General features: G+C 45.0%; 2 protein-coding genes across 8 annotated transcripts in view; one reads left to right on the forward strand and one right to left on the reverse strand.

Moving 5' to 3' along the window:
• Positions 1–364: 364 nt before the first annotated feature.
• Positions 365–5371, reverse strand: TAF11 (TATA-box binding protein associated factor 11). Of its 2 annotated transcripts, none has more exons than XM_050953099.1 (5): positions 5146–5371; positions 3339–3487; positions 2769–2856; positions 2387–2483; positions 365–1252 (listed from the first exon to the last, which is right to left on the reverse strand). In XM_050953099.1, the coding sequence occupies exons 1-5, from the start codon at positions 5341–5343 to the stop codon at positions 1122–1124; spliced, it is 663 nt and encodes a 220-aa protein (XP_050809056.1). In that variant the 5' UTR covers positions 5344–5371; the 3' UTR covers positions 365–1121. The 2 variants fall into 2 exon arrangements, with proteins under 2 accessions (XP_050809056.1, XP_050809055.1); XM_050953098.1 differs by having other exon boundaries at positions 3339–3490.
• Positions 5372–9678: 4307 nt separating this feature from the next.
• The window catches only part of ANKS1A (ankyrin repeat and sterile alpha motif domain containing 1A), a 175074-nt gene continuing 168911 nt past the window's right edge, over positions 9679–15841 (forward strand). For all 6 annotated transcript variants that reach the window (XM_050953009.1, XM_050953010.1, XM_050953012.1 and 3 more), the window contains exon 1: positions 9679–9876. In XM_050953009.1, the coding sequence (XP_050808966.1) occupies positions 9710–9876 (167 nt within the window). In that variant the 5' untranslated portion in view covers positions 9679–9709. The remainder of the gene's footprint in view (positions 9877–15841) is intronic.

Here is a 15841-nt window from a genome sequence, read left to right on the forward strand (position 1 = left end):
AAAACTAAACTTAACTTCCACTGTGTCAAATGCTTATTTTCACCAAGGCTGGTTTTCTTGAGTCCTGAATAAGTGCAGAATGTGGCACATAGGAAAAGTGACAATGGCTCAAGGTTGTGGGAAGGTGGGCCACTATCACCAAGAAGTATAAGAAACCACTAATAGGGCATTGTTTCAGCAGTTCCTTACCTGCTTATGGAATATAGTGCCTGCACATATCCAGAGGCAAATGCTACAACCCCCCTCAGTGTTAATTAAGGATTAACAGATAGCATCTCCACCCCCCCAAGTCATACAATCAGCTACCTCACTACTCAGTGACATTCCATCTGCCCCATCAATGAGAAATCCAGGTCACAAGCCATTTAACTGAATAGCAAGTTTAATAAGTGTTCAATGTATCAAATCTCCCTTTCTATAGATATACCTGTTATAGCAGTAGCTGTCACCAGCACCACTACATCATCCTCTCTGTAAGTAAAAAGCCTATTCCACCAAAGACTTTGTATCCTTTTTCTGTTTAAGTGTTTAGCTCTGTTTCATATAGCCACAGCTGTAAGTCTGATGGCCCTGACAACATTTCCAAGTCAGTTATTGCCCCCTCCACCACCAGCACCTTTCATGGTAAGTTGCTTAGGAAGTGTTTCAAGAGAGAACCAGAACTTAAGCAGTCACTTGATGAGGTTTGTTAACGCATGTTGAAATAAGGACTCCTGTGCACATATGATACAATATAGAGGCCTTTCCTTCCAGGAGTTTAGTATTAACATACAAACTTAAGTGAACAAGGCTGCTGTCCGTACTGCTGTTTCAAAGTTATTCTAAACTTTAGCCACAACAGTCATTTTTCATATTTATCTACCACAAATCTTGCAGAAGTTGTATACGGAAGGATTTCATAGTCTGAGAAACTGGCCCCATGCACTCGGGTTAGCTTTGTTTTAAGAAACTTCTGTTTTGGTACTGGTTCAATAGTTAATACTGCAGACACTAGAAGTGCAGAAGGTTTGGAAGCTTTCTGTTTAAGCAGCTCTGAGGTGATGTGGTTTATAGCTGGTAGTCTATTCTCTTCCAGCTTCTCCAGGATCTCCTGCTTCTTAAACTGCTCTCTAGTTTTCACTTCAATGGAAGGTGATTTTTTTATACTTTGAATTTGGGATCTGCCCCCGTGACTTCAGCCGCCGGACTGCCTCACGCATATGTTTGGGCTGAAGAGGTGGTAGTTCTCCCCACTTCTCACACACATCCAATGCTAAACAAACCAAAAAACAGTGAATGTTATCTGTCAAGACAGTTCACACGGTTAAGCAAGTGTCTGAAAGAGGCTTTCAGACAGTAAAAGCTAACATTTTAGCTTTCACTAAGCAGGTTCTGCTATTCATAAATGTCATCAACTTCAAATCCACAAAAAAAACCTAGAATTCCTTGCAGTGTCTGCAATTAACTTAGGAGCATTTTACCATTCTGTAAGAATGAGAGTGAAACTGACTAATCTGGATCTTATTATCCAAGCTTAGTGAAGGAGAATATAAAGCACACTAACTGGTAAAATTACATTTTATTCAACAGCTGAGATTACTTAAGTTAATTTCTTAAAACAAGTTGTTGGAATGATAATGCTCCTTTTTACTTTGACTTGTTAAAATATTCAGGGGTTGGTTAATTTGAGGAGCACATGTATTAGGGACTAATACACTAGAGCCAGGAGATGAGCATATATGGTAGAGATGCAAAGGACCTATTGGATCACTGCATCCATCCCAAACCACATGCCACATACAGGCTCATCTCAAATAAAGATACTAGATTACTTCTGTCGTGTGAGGGAATCTGTAGAAACAGCCACAAGCAGGGTTCATCATTCCAGCAAAATACCACCTATACAGGTATACAAGTATTTTAATAAGTCTGTACAGACTGGGTGGCTTGAACTAACAGACTACAGTCTCCCTTTCAGATGTACTGTAAACATTTCCACACAGCGACTTTAGTAGCTTACCCTTCAATATAGTGTTTCATATAGTGATTTCAGCTCATCAATTAATGGAGACCAAGTTTCAGAAGAATGGATTTATGCTAGTTAAATGTCACCTCTCTCGTGCTGAATTCCTTGCTCATAGCAGAATCAGGATTTGTGAGGCATCTATTTTTGCCCCTGAAGACACCCAGTTCATAATAGGAAGACTGCTGTAAACACTGTCTTAATTTCTTTGAGATGTATAGATGCTGTGACAAAGGTCTAAATTGTTAGTTACATTGAAATAACCATGTCACCTCACTTCAAAAGCTTTCCTCGTTGCTTTAATAATCTTTAAACAACATATTGTTAGAATATTTCTCCCCTCCACTACACTCACACTTCTTAAAATATTCCTCTTGCACTCACCTTCTTCTACCACCTCCCCAGCGAAGACTTTGGAAATCCCAGACATGGCAATAACAACATTTTGAGACACAGAAGTCCCAGTAATGGACTGGACCAGCTTGAGAGAAAAGAAGATATAATTAAGTGAAATTTCCTTGCAGCTGAAGACTTGGGTTTTTTTTATTATTTTTGAACACTTAGACTAAGCATGAGAAATGCTGAGCAGCACCTATTGAAGTCAGCATGAGTGGATGTTGCTCAATACCTCTTCTGTCGTTGGAAATCTGTGCACTCAAACTGATCTAAACTACAGTGATGTTTTATGCACTTATTTTTGTACATACCAAGCTGTCTCCTTCACCTCATATGTTCCTCTGTGGACTGAGTATTTGCAGAATCTTACCCGTTTAATAGCAGCCTTGGGGAAAGCAGACCGGCGGTACATCTCATAGCGGTTCAGCTGCTCTTCAGAAAAGGAAGAAACCAATATTCTGGAGGAAAGAGGAAGCAGATCAGTTATAACAGAAGACAGACTTTTTTCACTTTAAAAAGCTTTCCCCCAATCCATGTAGGATCTGTTTCTACAGTGCACCACTTCAGAAAAAACATTTTATTAGGCATAAGGAAGAGCATGAAAAGGAGGGGGGTAGGTTGTGCCCTACTTAGCTAATGTACAGGTTTGGGTGAAAAGTAGTATTAACTGTTCTGGTTTACAAACTGGGACTCAGATTTTCCTTTATGAAAGAAAAGATCAGAGAAAACAAGTTATAAAATAGTTTCCAGTATTAGGCTTAATAAGTAATGACAGTGCATATGACATGCAATAGTACTTTTTATTTCCAGCAGCAGGCTCTGTGCAATGAATTGGGTGAGCTAAACTCAGTCAGACGAGGAGCAAGTTGTCATAAAGTAATTAGACAGTCCAGTGACCAAACTTGGCATCACATGGATTAGAAATTTAAGGTGTACTCACTGCATTTTCTGAATCTCATCTTCATCTACTTTCTGCTTCTTCTCTTTCTTCTCTTTTATCTCTATTTTTATCTTCTTAGCTGCAGAAGTCTGCAATGTAGAATCCTCAGTTTCTGTTGATGCTAATTCCAAGCCTTCTTGGCTGTTCACCTGCTGCAAGAGATTACCATCTTTTCGGTGAGGTCTCTGTTATTCAGTTTCAAACTACAGCTTTCAGTACGCGGTGGTTAGTCTGTGTACAGTCCTATTAAGCATACAGTGAGCACTAAGATAAATATACAACCAAAAGAATCCAGATTTTAATCTGCAAGCGTATTTTGGTTGCTATTGCTTTGTTACAACAGCATGTGAACATAAACACAAATCAGAGGATGGTGTGGCTGACTTAGTTTTAGGATGGCTCTGAATTTCCAGGCTTTCCTAATGCTCAATAACTTTCTTACACCCTTCCATTCTGGACAACCTCTGCTCGCCCATACTTGGTGTGAGAGAGAGAAAGAATGGGCTGTCTGCCCACATAATGCTAGCAGCACCATAGTAATGTCACCAGCTGTGCAAAAAACTCATGATTTGAAGGCACCCACAATACAACACAGGGGCAGGACCCCACAGCAGCTGGCTGCATATCGGAGCAGAGCCCCTGGGGCACAGCAGTGGCTGGAGGAAAATTTCCAGGGGAGGTGGCAGAACTAACTACGGCCCTACGAAATTCATAGGCTTTTAAAAAATTAAATGTTACGATTTCAGCTATTTAAATAAATTTCAGTGTTGTAATTGGAGTAGTCGTGCCTCAAAAATGGGTTAGGAAAGGGTCACAAGGTTATTGGGGGGAGAGGGGTTGTGGTATTGCTACTCTTAGTTCTGTGCTGCCTTCAGAACTGGGAGGCCAGGAGCAAAGTTGTGGCCAGCAGCAGCGCAGAAGTAAGGATGGTATTGTATGGCATTGCCACCCTTACTTCTGTGCTGCTGCCTGCAGAGCTGAGCCCTCAGTCAGCAGCGCACAAGCGTGAAATGGTGTGGTATTGCCACCCTTACTTTTGTGCTGCTGCTGGTGCGGCACTGTCTTCAGAGCTGGGCGCCTAGCCAACAGCCACCACTCTGCAGCCGCCCAGCTCTGAACACAGTGCAGAAGGGTGGCAATACCGTGACCCCCTCCCTAAAATGGGCTCCTTTTTGAGGTAGGACCAATGTTCCCTCTAATTTTTTACATTCCTGTGCAAAGTGAATTTTGTTATGTGCACTAATACAGAGCTGATGTGTGGCCTAGGGGCTCAGGGCTGGGTCAGAGTGTTGGGATACAGTGGGGGTAAGGGCTCCGAGGTGCAGAAGCAGGCTAAGGCAGAGGGGCACAGGGTTGGGACAAGGGGGGGGGCAGTGAAGGCTCTTGCTGGGGATTCAGGGTCTGGGGTGGTGCCAAGGATGAGCAGTTTTGAGTGAAGGCTGCCCCAGGGCTATGGCAGGGAGAGAGGATGCCCTCCTGACCTTTCCCACTGCAGCAGCCCAGTGCCAGGGAGAGGCACCTCTCTCCACTGCCTGGCCCGTAACAGCCTGCTGCCCGGCCATGCAGCTTAGAGGGAATTTAGATCAGGACCCCAATTTGAGAAACACTGGTCGCCCCACGAAATCTGTATAGTAGAGCGTAAAAACACACAAAAGATCAGATTTCATAGTCTGTGACACGCTTTTCAAGGCTGTGAATTTGGTAGGACCCTAGATATAACTGAAGTACCAGCACCGTAATCCCCTCGCCCCTCCCCATCCCGCCTGTGCTCCTCTCTCTACCCCGCTCCCCTTCCTCCAGCCCTCACCTCCCCCGCCTGGCAGTCCGCTCTGGGCTCGCTGCCTCCGCCGGCCTCGGCCGCCTCCCCCTCGGTCTTCTCTGCCGCAGCCGGCGGCTCCTCGGAGACCGTGGGGGCAGCCCCGGGCGATGAGGCAGCCGGAAAAGTCTCCTGGGTAGAGCCCGAGTCCCCGCTCTCTTCCCGCCTGGTCTCCCCGGCTTCCTCCATCGCCGCCGGAGAGACGGCGCGCTCTGATGATGTCATCACTACGGCGGCTGCGCGGGGGGCCGCACTTACTCCGTCCCTTCCGGGAGATTTCTGTCTCCATGGCAACGCAACAGCCCTCGGGAGACGGGGTCTGTGGGCGGGGCAGGGGGGTTGGACGGGAGTATTGTGGGTAGGGAGGTATCGGGATGGGGGTTGGGACAGATTGGGGAGTAGGGAGGGCATGGGGGTTGGGACAGGTGGGGGGAGTTTGGGTGGTAGGGAGAGCATGGAGACTGGAGTAGGGGGTTGGGACAGGTGGGGGAGGGGAGGGAGTTTGTGGGGTGACCATTAGGACAGTGATTAGGTCAGACAATGGGGGAATGAGGACTCTTGAGTTGTTTCCAGCTCTACTTCTGGTCAGGATGTGACTTTTGAGGTCACTGAACTTCTTTGTGCCTCAGTTTGCCCCTCTGTAAAATGGTTAATATTTGTATTCTTCACAGGGTTGTTGTGAGGGTTCATGTTTGTGCAGGGCTTTGAGAGCCTTGATTGAAAGGTGCTGAATGTGTGACATTTTATTATTTTTTGGACCACAGCTGCTTAGATATTACATCATTCTCCTATGGTACACACCTCCTCCCCACACTCTCTCTCTTTCTCTCTCCCTTTTCTGTATATCCCTCATTTCAGAGACCACCCCTCTCTTCTTTATTCCAGAAGGAGAACTAGGATGATGTAAACAATGAAATCCTGACTGAAACTTTTATTCTGGTATCTCTGAGCTAGAGGGATGGGGCAGGCTTGGCACACAGATCCAAGAATGAGGCCTTTTGCACCCAAGAGTTCTGCAGCCTTTGCGTCTCACCCCAAATCTGCATCATAATGCAATCCCACCACTCAGTGTTGATTCTCTGGCCCAGAAGTGGCACTCCACTGTCTGCAACTGCTTCATGGATGCCACCAAGCACTTTTAATTGTTTTTTGCTGTGTCCCTCAGCAATGTGTCCTCAAATAAATCCTCATGTCCCTGGTTGTTGTGGTACTTCCTGAGGGTCTACAAACACAGGAGAATCATGCATCCTGTATTTGCAACTTACATGAGAATAGTGCAAAGTTTTATGGGCTCCATGCTGCTGTCAGAGATGGCAAACACCAAAATGTTCCACACAGGTTTGTGGCATATTTAAAAAAAGATGTGAAAATTATGGTCTATAGATGGCATTATGGGATGGAGAAAATTGCATGCTGGGAATCTGACCCCTAGATTCCAGAGGTAATTGTGTGGGGCTGATTGGAGTCATTGCAGCTTGTTAACCCCTCCTGGCCAGCGAGAGGTTCATACAACCCATCATACCATCTTCCCCTAGTGTATTTTTAAACAGTATTTTCTTTATGGATTCATATTCACTAATAATCATAACACAACTGAGAGACTCCCCTTTTGTAAAACAGGGAAGAGTTAACACTCTCAGAAAAGAAGCCTTGATTTTTTACTTGGTAAACACATACCTGACATTTGTCAGCATAATGACACTCACATGGGAAAAGCTTCTGGCTGAACCAGACGTTCAACTAGGTAGTGTGCTGCTGTCATCATGAAATACAAATGACATCTCTCATTGATTGCTATTGTGAAAAAGATAGGACCAGAATATTTAAGATAGATATTAGCCTTATTAGTTCAGTGGATCTTTTAAACTACCTTGATGTATTAAAAAAGACTTAGAATTAACTTTTCCTTAGTGATTTGTATTTGTTAAATGTAAGGATTCTTCTACAGGTCACATACAAAGGAGCATGAATAATGCAGAGGTAGGAGTACAGCATGAATTACTGAAAGAGAAGGTTTGCATTGAATCTAAACATAGCTATGCTGTATAGTTTCTGTAGTGTAGACATTCCTTTAGAATTGTCTAAAGCCATGTCTCCACTACAGACTTTGATTGATGCAAATTATGTCAACATACACCTGACAAAGCTTGCAGGTGTGTGTGTGTGAGAGAGAGAGAGAGTGATTGGTGTTAGGAATTAATTGAAGATTATGATCTGCTAGAGCCTTCCTATGGAAGGGTATGCCTAACACAAACTAATTTAGATTGGTCATCAGGAACCTGTTGATGTTGTTTGCTTTAGGTGGGGTTCATCTGAAAGAAAGGGGGCTGAAAAGTGAGTCTAGCAGGGCTAAAGATTATTTGGGTTTCTGTTGGACTTTGACTATGCTGTCTCAGAAGGGGTTGAACTCTCTTGATGATTGTGCCAGAGGGCTAAACCACAGGCCTATTCCAGTGCTATTTTGTGCTGTGAGATCGGCTATGGATTGTGTAGCTAAAGCGTAAGAGTGGGAGTCAAGAGAACTAGGTTTGGTCTTAATCTCTGTATGAGCTTGGACAAGTCATTTCATTTCTGACTCAGTTTCCCCAAGTGTAAAATAGGAGTAAGAATATCTACCTTACAGGGAGACTGTGAGAATTAATTCATTTGTAGAAATTGCATTGAGAGCACCAGATTGAAGATGGTAAAGCATAAATATGATAAGTTGAACAGTAGAAAAATGCCATGCTAGCATCTGGCGAAGTCCAAAAGTAGGTAGACAAAACTTAAATGTTTGAATGGTGTTTACATACAGCCGTGAGCTAGATATGCTGAGATCACACAAAACAAGGTAATTAGAACATCTGCCTGCCTTGAGGATTCTCCACTGAAGCTGAAATATCAGGTTTCAAAAACATGAGGCAGCATGTTCCTTTAAAAAGGAAAGATATGATTTTTTTTTAGCACTAGTGCTGGCTTGACTGCCCTGGAAGTTTCTGTTTATATGCAGAGCAGCTACAGTCTGAGCAGCATCAATATTATTTTTTTCCCATGTTACCTTGCTGCTGTTCTTCTAATCTGAGTTGAAGGGACTGGTGCCCAGTGGGCTTGGAAGGGTGCTTAATCTCTGGTCTTTGCTGATAAGACTGATAACAAGGCACCAACCCTGGTGGTGGGTTTTTGCTCTCCCAAATCATATCACATATGCAAGATACTAATTTGATTTTGGGTCATACTTGATATATGATGCTTCTTGTGTGCTAGGAGGCATAGGTGTTAATGTACCACTGGAGGATGTGCCTTACATTTGTCTTAGAAGATGGTTTAACAGTCTCATTCCTTCAACTTCATTCCTTATGGGACATGGAACCAGATCATTATTCTTCCCTTTTTATTAATATATGCAAATGTAATCACGGGCTCCTTGTACCAGCTTTCAGTCATAAAGCAGGAGGTTTGGGGATCAGGCATTCCCTGGGACAGGAAAACAATGCATTGGACACTAACCCTGGCATGTGAGTTTGAGGACCAGGCAAGGTCACTACTGCAGAAGAACTGGGGTTTTGGATGCTATCCTTGGTTAGCATGGGAGATGCTTAGTAACTGCTACATTTCCTTTGTTAGACACTGACTTTCACAAGCACTTATGCATTTATTATCACATCTACAAAGGCCCTTAGGATTTTGGAGGCTTCATCTAAAAGACTCCATGGTAAACTGCTCCTTTTCCCTTCTGTAGAAGGAGGGCTAAGTAGACCTTGTGTATTTCACACAGCAGGTTGCTCTTTGTGAGATTGTAAAACAGGCCCATGTGGTGCTTGCAGAGCCATGGCAGTGGTATATCTGCAAGGTGCAGTCTCATGAGCTCTGCTGGCTTGGTCTCTAATGCATGTGACTCTCCCTTAACCTTGCAGAAGATAATCAGTATGTGGTGCTGTATTATTATGGGCACTGTTGTGGGACCTCAGTATTAACTATTTCCCCCCTTCCTAGGAGGGTAGAATTATTCCTGCTTCTCCTGGAGTGGGGGGCTGGGGTTATATCATGTAACTTCTCCTGTGTATCCCCCACCCTCTGGCATTATTCCCTTCATCTCCCCTCTGGGTTGGGCTCTACACCCTGGTACTCCCTCTAAACCTGGGGTTATTCCCTGCTTCTCCCTACAGGGGGAGCATCTCTCACCTCTCACATCTCATCTCACCTCTCACATCTCATCTCCATCTCTCGGAATGGGGTGGGGTTATGTATTGCCCCTCCCATTTGGGGGCGTGGTTACATTGATCCTGCCCCATGCCGAATAGTCTTCGCCACCTTATTGTGTGGGCGGAGCCTCTCCTGGAGCCACCCCCCTGTGGGGGAGGGGCCTCTCCAGGTCTCGCCCCCTGCGGGGCGGGAACCCTTCTCGGTTCCCCTTGTGTGGGCGGAGCTTCCTGCTGCGGGGGGTGGGGCCGGCGTGGCCCTGCCCCGGAAGGACGCGCCGGGGCGGGCGCTGGCGGCGCTAGGTGGGGGTAGGTGGCGGCGGTTCGCGGGTGCCGGCAGCCGGGGAGTGCGGGGCCCCGGCCGGCGGGGCCGGGCCATGGGGAAGGAGCAGGAGCTGCTGGAGGCCGCCCGCACCGGCAACCTGCCCGCCGTGGAGAAGCTGCTCTCGGGCAAGCGCCTTAGCTCGGGCTTCGGCTCGGGGGGCGGCAGCGGCGGCTCCGGGAGCGGCGGCGGTGGGGGGCACCCGCTCTCCAGCCTGCTCAGGTGGGTCCCGCTCCGGACGGCAGCGCCCGCCTCAGCCCCCTCCCCGGGCGGGGGTCCCACGGGGTGGGGGTCGGCGGCGGGGCGGGGGCTCGAGGGGCAGGCTGCTGGGCCACTCCAGGCGGCTGAATGCCTGGTGGGGGAGGGGTGCTGGAGCCGAGCCCGGGGGTCTGTGTGGGGTGGTTGCCAGGGTACCGTGGGGGGCCGGGAATACCTCTGGGCGGGTTGGAGGAGTTCAGCGCTTGGAGCTGGTGAGGCTGGTTCGCAGGCTGCTGGGGGCAGAGTGGGGGCCATTGCAGGTGGGTTGGGAAGTCGGGGGCTGGGATGCTTAGGGAAACTTCCTCCCTGTCTCTGATTGTACTTCCACTCCCCAGCCGGGCTGGGCATGCCTTCTCCCCCCTATAATTTCGGTGGCTTTCAGTCATGTTGCTGTTTAAATACTTGTATTAAATTAGTTCCCAGTCAGGACTGGGGATCAGTTATGCTAGGGGCCATGGTTCTTTGCCCTGGCTCTGAATGATCTGTGATGTGTAATTTACCTTGCTTTGCAGCTTTCAGCTCTTTGTGTAGCTGCTTTTCTTCTCCTTTCTTTAGTGTAAGCAACTCACAAATGGCCATTGCATTTCTCAAGGTGCAGCTCTTTGCAGTTTTCCTTCCATGCGGTTCCAGTCCCGCTGTTGGAAAATGCTGCGGATCCTGTTCCCTACAATCCTTTCCCTCTGGCTGTTTGAGCTGGAGGAGGATGGTCTGAGAGTTCAGGGCTACATTTGCTTTGGTTTCACTTGGTGGCATCTTTCTGAGGTAGGGAGGATCTTTCTTAGATATCTGTGGCTAAATTTGATGTGTCTTCCACTCTACAACGGCGAATAGACATGCAGGGAAGGAACCTCAAGAGGTCAAGTCTAGGTTTGTGGGCTCAGGCAGGATCAAGTAAACTTGGACCACTTCTGACAGGTGTTTGTCCAGCCTGTTCTTAGAAACCTCCAATGATGGGGGTTCTGGAATCTCCCTTGGGAAACTATTCCAGAGTTTAACTATCCTAATAGTTTTTCCTAATATTGAACATAAATCTCTCTTGCTGCAGATTAAGCCCATTATGCCTTGTCCTACCTTCAGTGGACAAAGAGAACAGCTGATGCCCATTCTTTTTATAACAGCCTTTAACGTATTTTGAAGGCTGTTATCAGGTACTTGCTTTGGTCTTTTTTTCTCAAGACTAAACATGCCCATTTTTTAAACCTTTCCTCATAGGTCAGGTTGTCTAAGCCTTTTATCACTTTCTTTGCTCTTCTCTGGGACGCGCTCTAATTTGGCCACCTCATTCCTAAATTGTGATGCCAAAAATTGGAAGCAGTACTCCAGCTGGGGCCTCACCCATGCTGAGAAGAGTGGGACAATTAGCTCCTTTCTTACTTCCAACATTCCTATTAATACACCTCAGGATGATATTAGTCTTTTCCACAGCTGCATCACATTGAGTTATATTCAATTTGTGATCCACTGTAACCCCCAGGTTGGTTTCAGCAGTATTACCACTTAGCCAGTCATTCCCCATTTTGTAGATTTGCATTTGTGTTTTCCTTCCTAAGTGAAGTGCTTTGTGCTTGTCTTTATAGAATTTCATCTTGTTGATTTAAGAAAAATTCTCTAATTTATCAAGCTCATTTTGAATCTAATTCTCTCCTCCAAAGTGCTTGTAACCCCTCCCACTATCATGTTGTCTGCAGATTTTATAAGCATATTCTTCACTCTGTTATCCAAAAGCAGCAGAGAGTCCTATGGCACCTTATAGACCAGGGGTTGGCAACCTGTCAGAAGTGCTGTGCCAAGTCTTCATTTATTCGCTCTAATTTAAGGTTTCGCGTGCTGGTAATACATTTTAATATTTTTAGAAGGTCTCTTTCTATAAGTCTATAATATATAATTAAACTATTGTATGTAAAGTAAAGAAGGTTTTTAAAATGTTTAAGAAGCTTCATTTAAAATTCAAGTGCAGAGTCCCCCAGACCGGTGGCCAGGACCCAGGCAGTGTGAGTGCCACTGAAAATCAGCTCAAGTGCTGCCTTCGGCACGCATGCCATAGGTTGCGTACCCCTGTTATAGACTAACAGACATATTGGATCATGAGCTTTCATGGGTGTACATGAATCCAACGAAGTGGGTGCTCACCCATGAAAGCTCATGCTTCAATACGTCTGTTAGTCTATAAGGTGCCACAGGACTCTTTGCTGCTTTTACAGATCCACAGTAACACGGCTACCCCTCTGATACTCTGTTATCCAAGTTATTAATGAAAATATTGATTAGTACTAGATCAAGGACTGACCTCTGTGGGACCTGGCATTGGTCTCTGTTGGAAGATAGGATACTGGGCTAGATGGACCTTTGGTCTGACCCAATATGGCCATTCTTATGACTTTATTAGATATGTCCTCCCAGTTGGACAGTGAACCGCTGATAAATACTCTTTGGGTATGGTCTTTCAACCAGTTGTGCACTCACCTTATAGTAACTTCAACTAGGTTACATTTCCCTTTATGAGAATGTCATGTGGGACTGTGTCAAAAGCCTTGATAAAATCAAGGTATTTCATGTGAACTGTTTCTCCCCCCCGCCCCCCCCAAATAAATAAATAAATAAATAAATAAAAACCTTAGGCCAGCAACCCCTGTCCAAGAAGGAAGTTAGTTTGGTTTGTCATGATTTATTCTTGACAGATCCATGCTGACTGTTCCTTGTAACCCTGTTTATCCTCAAAGTGCTTACAGATTGCTTTTTTAATAACTTGTTCCAATATCTTTACAAGTATTGAAGTTAGCATGGTAGGTCTATAATTCTCTGGGTTCTCTTTGTTCCCTGTTTTAAAGGTAGGTACTGTTTGCCGTTCTCCAGTCCTCTGGAACCTCATCTGTCCTCCATGAGTTCTCAAAGATAATTGCTTATGGTTCCGAGATTGCTTCAGCTAGTTTAAGAACTTTAGGATGAATTTCATGAGGCCCTGCTGACTTGAATACCTTTAACTTGCCTAAATATTCTTTAACCTGTTTTTTCCCTGTTTTGCCTTATGGATAATTGTTAGTGGTAACACCATATCAAGGTACCATTGAGATGAACAGCAGGGAGTCAGTGAGATGAAAAGCAAAGGAAGTTTGTTTGCCTGCTGTAAATATTTCTGATTTCTCCCCACAAAGTGTAAATGTTGTATGTTTGCTTGGGTCAAACTTTAATATACAAAACATAGAGGGAAAATAATTGACATTTGCTGCTTCCGTTCTGGGTTAGAAAGCATTCAAATGCTTTGGACCTGTCTACGTTAGGAGATAGATGTGTGGGCAAATATGTGCACAGGATCCCCTCTGTTAAATGCATACCACAAAAGTAGCATCAATCCCTTGTTCTAGCTACAGCCGCTTGATCACACTTCTTTTCAACGTGCAATGATTATGATGACCCTGTCTGTCGGTAGGATGATGGCTTGCATTATACAGGATGGGGAGGCAGTGTTTGACATCTGATGTGCTAGCTTGCTGTGGATGTGCAGCCTCAGATGCTCAGACGTGCACGTTGGAGCATGAATGGTGACAACTAACAAGTGTCAAACTGCTGTTGAGCAAACTGTTTGCTCCCATATATTCAGGATTTCTCTAAAAATGACCATGCTAACAGAAAAATTATTATAGACACCCTTTTCCTCTTCACAGCTTTCCCAAGTCCCCCAGAACGCCAGCTTCTAGCCCGGCTTTTGAGCATGTTTGAGACACAAGCCCCAATCCTGCAAACACTTAAACATGAGTAGTCCCACTGAACTTAGTGGAAGAACTCATGTGCATAATGACTTGTGATGGAGTTTGTAGGCTCTCATCCATGTTGGAAGTCTGTGGGGTACATGGTCCCAAACCGTAATGTGGATGAGGCTTTTATATCGGTTTGCACAGTACACCTGGAAGTAGTTCAGCAACTCAGGTTCTGCTCTTTGTCCTGTATGCTGAAAGCTGAATTTAATATGAAATGTGAGATTGGGGAATGACAGTATCTTAGAAATGTCCTTGATCACTTCTAGTATCCTGTTAATTTACCTTTTTGAAGGTTTACTTTGGGTTAGATGGATCCAAGCAGGAAACTTGTGTGATAATTTTATGGTTACACAATGTCCTTATGAAGAGCAGTTACTAAATTTACCTGCAATAGGAGACATAAGAATTGTTCAGAGTGGAGTTGGGATAAATTGAGCAAATGTCCAAAATAGATTTGATTCTGCACAATGAACTTAGTTTGTGACTTGAGGGGCTCACTTGGTTTTATGTGTGACACTTCCTTTTCATATCCTGGGACTGACATGACTATAGCAAAACTGCTTGAAGGTCCTTTAGGTTTTCAAAAAATTGATTGTGATAGAGGAGCTCTGACCTGTGGAGTTTTGTCATCTTCATAGCAGTAGGCACACTCCATCTTTCGTTGCTGCTGCATGAAGGGGAATGAATGGGATCCCTAGCATTACAGGTGGGATTGATTTTTTTCCAAGTACCAAGACTGAGTGTCCAAGAGGCCTTAAAGCATCAGAGGGATTGGGTGCAGTCTTCCCTGTGTTTGTGTCTGTCTGTGTCATCCTCTTTCTGTTGTGGTCTCTTTTCACTCTAGCCTATGAAATTAACTTGTGTCCTTGCCGCTAAGACTTGAATGACTGCTGACTTGTTCATTCTTCTCAATGTTTATAATCCTTCAGGAGCATCTCCATGAAGTGCAGTCTGTGACTACTCTCTGTTTCCTGGGGGCAGGGAGGTTGTTTAATAAGTGCTCTACACCAGCCATGTCCTCAATTACATTTCACTCTACTGTGGCTTGCGGTGCTCCCCTTAAAACAACTACAAGGGTGTGAAAAATAGCAACACAAAACAAAATGTGTCAGCCTTGCCCTTGGTATAAAACTGAAGGAGGCAGATGAAGAGGTGGCAGATAAGTAGGGGTGGCAGGAGATCGCTTGGGCAGTGAAAAATATTGTATTAATTCTAGGGAAGGCTATAGGGTAAATCACAAAGTAACAGGTGTCTGACAATCAGTTCAAGAGTAACTGTGTGTACTTTTTTTTACATTTACAGTTGAAGGAGCCGTTCTTTAATGTTTTCTCATGGTACCCTGAGTTTGTTGTACTGAGATATATTTTCTGGATTAAAACAAATAAGAGCTGGAGGTATGCCCAGAGGGGGATTTAACTTTAAAGATAACATAAAAGCATGCCCAGGGAAGTGACTCAATGGGGGAGAGGTCTGAGTACCACAGTTGGGGACTGGTAATGGTCTTTATCATGAGTGCAAAGAGCAAGGAGTGGTTAAAGAACAATAGACACTTGTAGTGCTAAATATTTTATGGCTCCTTAGTTAGTATGAGTTTAGAATAGGGACTTAAAGTCATGTTTGAGTGGTTATGTACGTTACTGAGGAGAACTCAGACTAGAAAGAGGTCAACTGAAGGTTAGCTGAGGGCCACATTAGCAATGCTGAAGGAGTTGGTGGGGCAAACTAGCCCATGCTATTGAAGCAGCCAAATGTGACTTCCTAGTAGTGGATAATCAGGGCAAAATCAGGCATTGGATAAGGTAGGACCTTCCAAGTCCTAGGTCACTTGTGTGCTTCTGAAAATTGTACCTATCGTTTTGGGTTGGGTTGGAGAAAGCTGCTGTAAGATGGAGAGGTGCAGGGGAGATAGTAGGGTGTGTAGCATCTGGACCTTCTTCTCTAGTAAAAATAAGGGTTGCTGGGGGACCAAGTTAGGAGCATGCAGGCTGCATGTTGGGGGCTTTTGCCCTGCAGGTCTCAGAGCATTACAAATGATAGGGGAACATCACAGCTGTTCTCTGATGCAGGGTGGGGCTCCGAATTGTGGAAGGACAAGGATAAGTTTCCCCCACTGTGTTTTTGCCAAAGCACTCTTGAGGCAGGGAAGGCATGAAACAAGCTTTCTTTTTCTTGGG

This window comes from Gopherus flavomarginatus, chromosome 5, assembly GCF_025201925.1.
Source record: "Gopherus flavomarginatus isolate rGopFla2 chromosome 5, rGopFla2.mat.asm, whole genome shotgun sequence".
Classification (NCBI taxonomy): Eukaryota; Metazoa; Chordata; order Testudines; family Testudinidae; genus Gopherus; species Gopherus flavomarginatus.

Coding starts and splice junctions, on each gene's coding strand:
- TAF11 (XM_050953098.1), bottom strand. CDS start 5,343: ATGGAGGAAGCCGGGGAGACCAGGCGGGAAGAGAGCGGGGACTCGGGC. Junction 2,857..3,338: donor GATGAGATTCAGAAAATGCA/GTGAGTACACCT, acceptor TCTTTCCTCCAG/AATATTGGTTTCTTCCTTTT. Junction 1,253..2,386: donor TGGGGAGGTGGTAGAAGAAG/GTGAGTGCAAGA, acceptor TGGTTTGTTTAG/CATTGGATGTGTGTGAGAAG.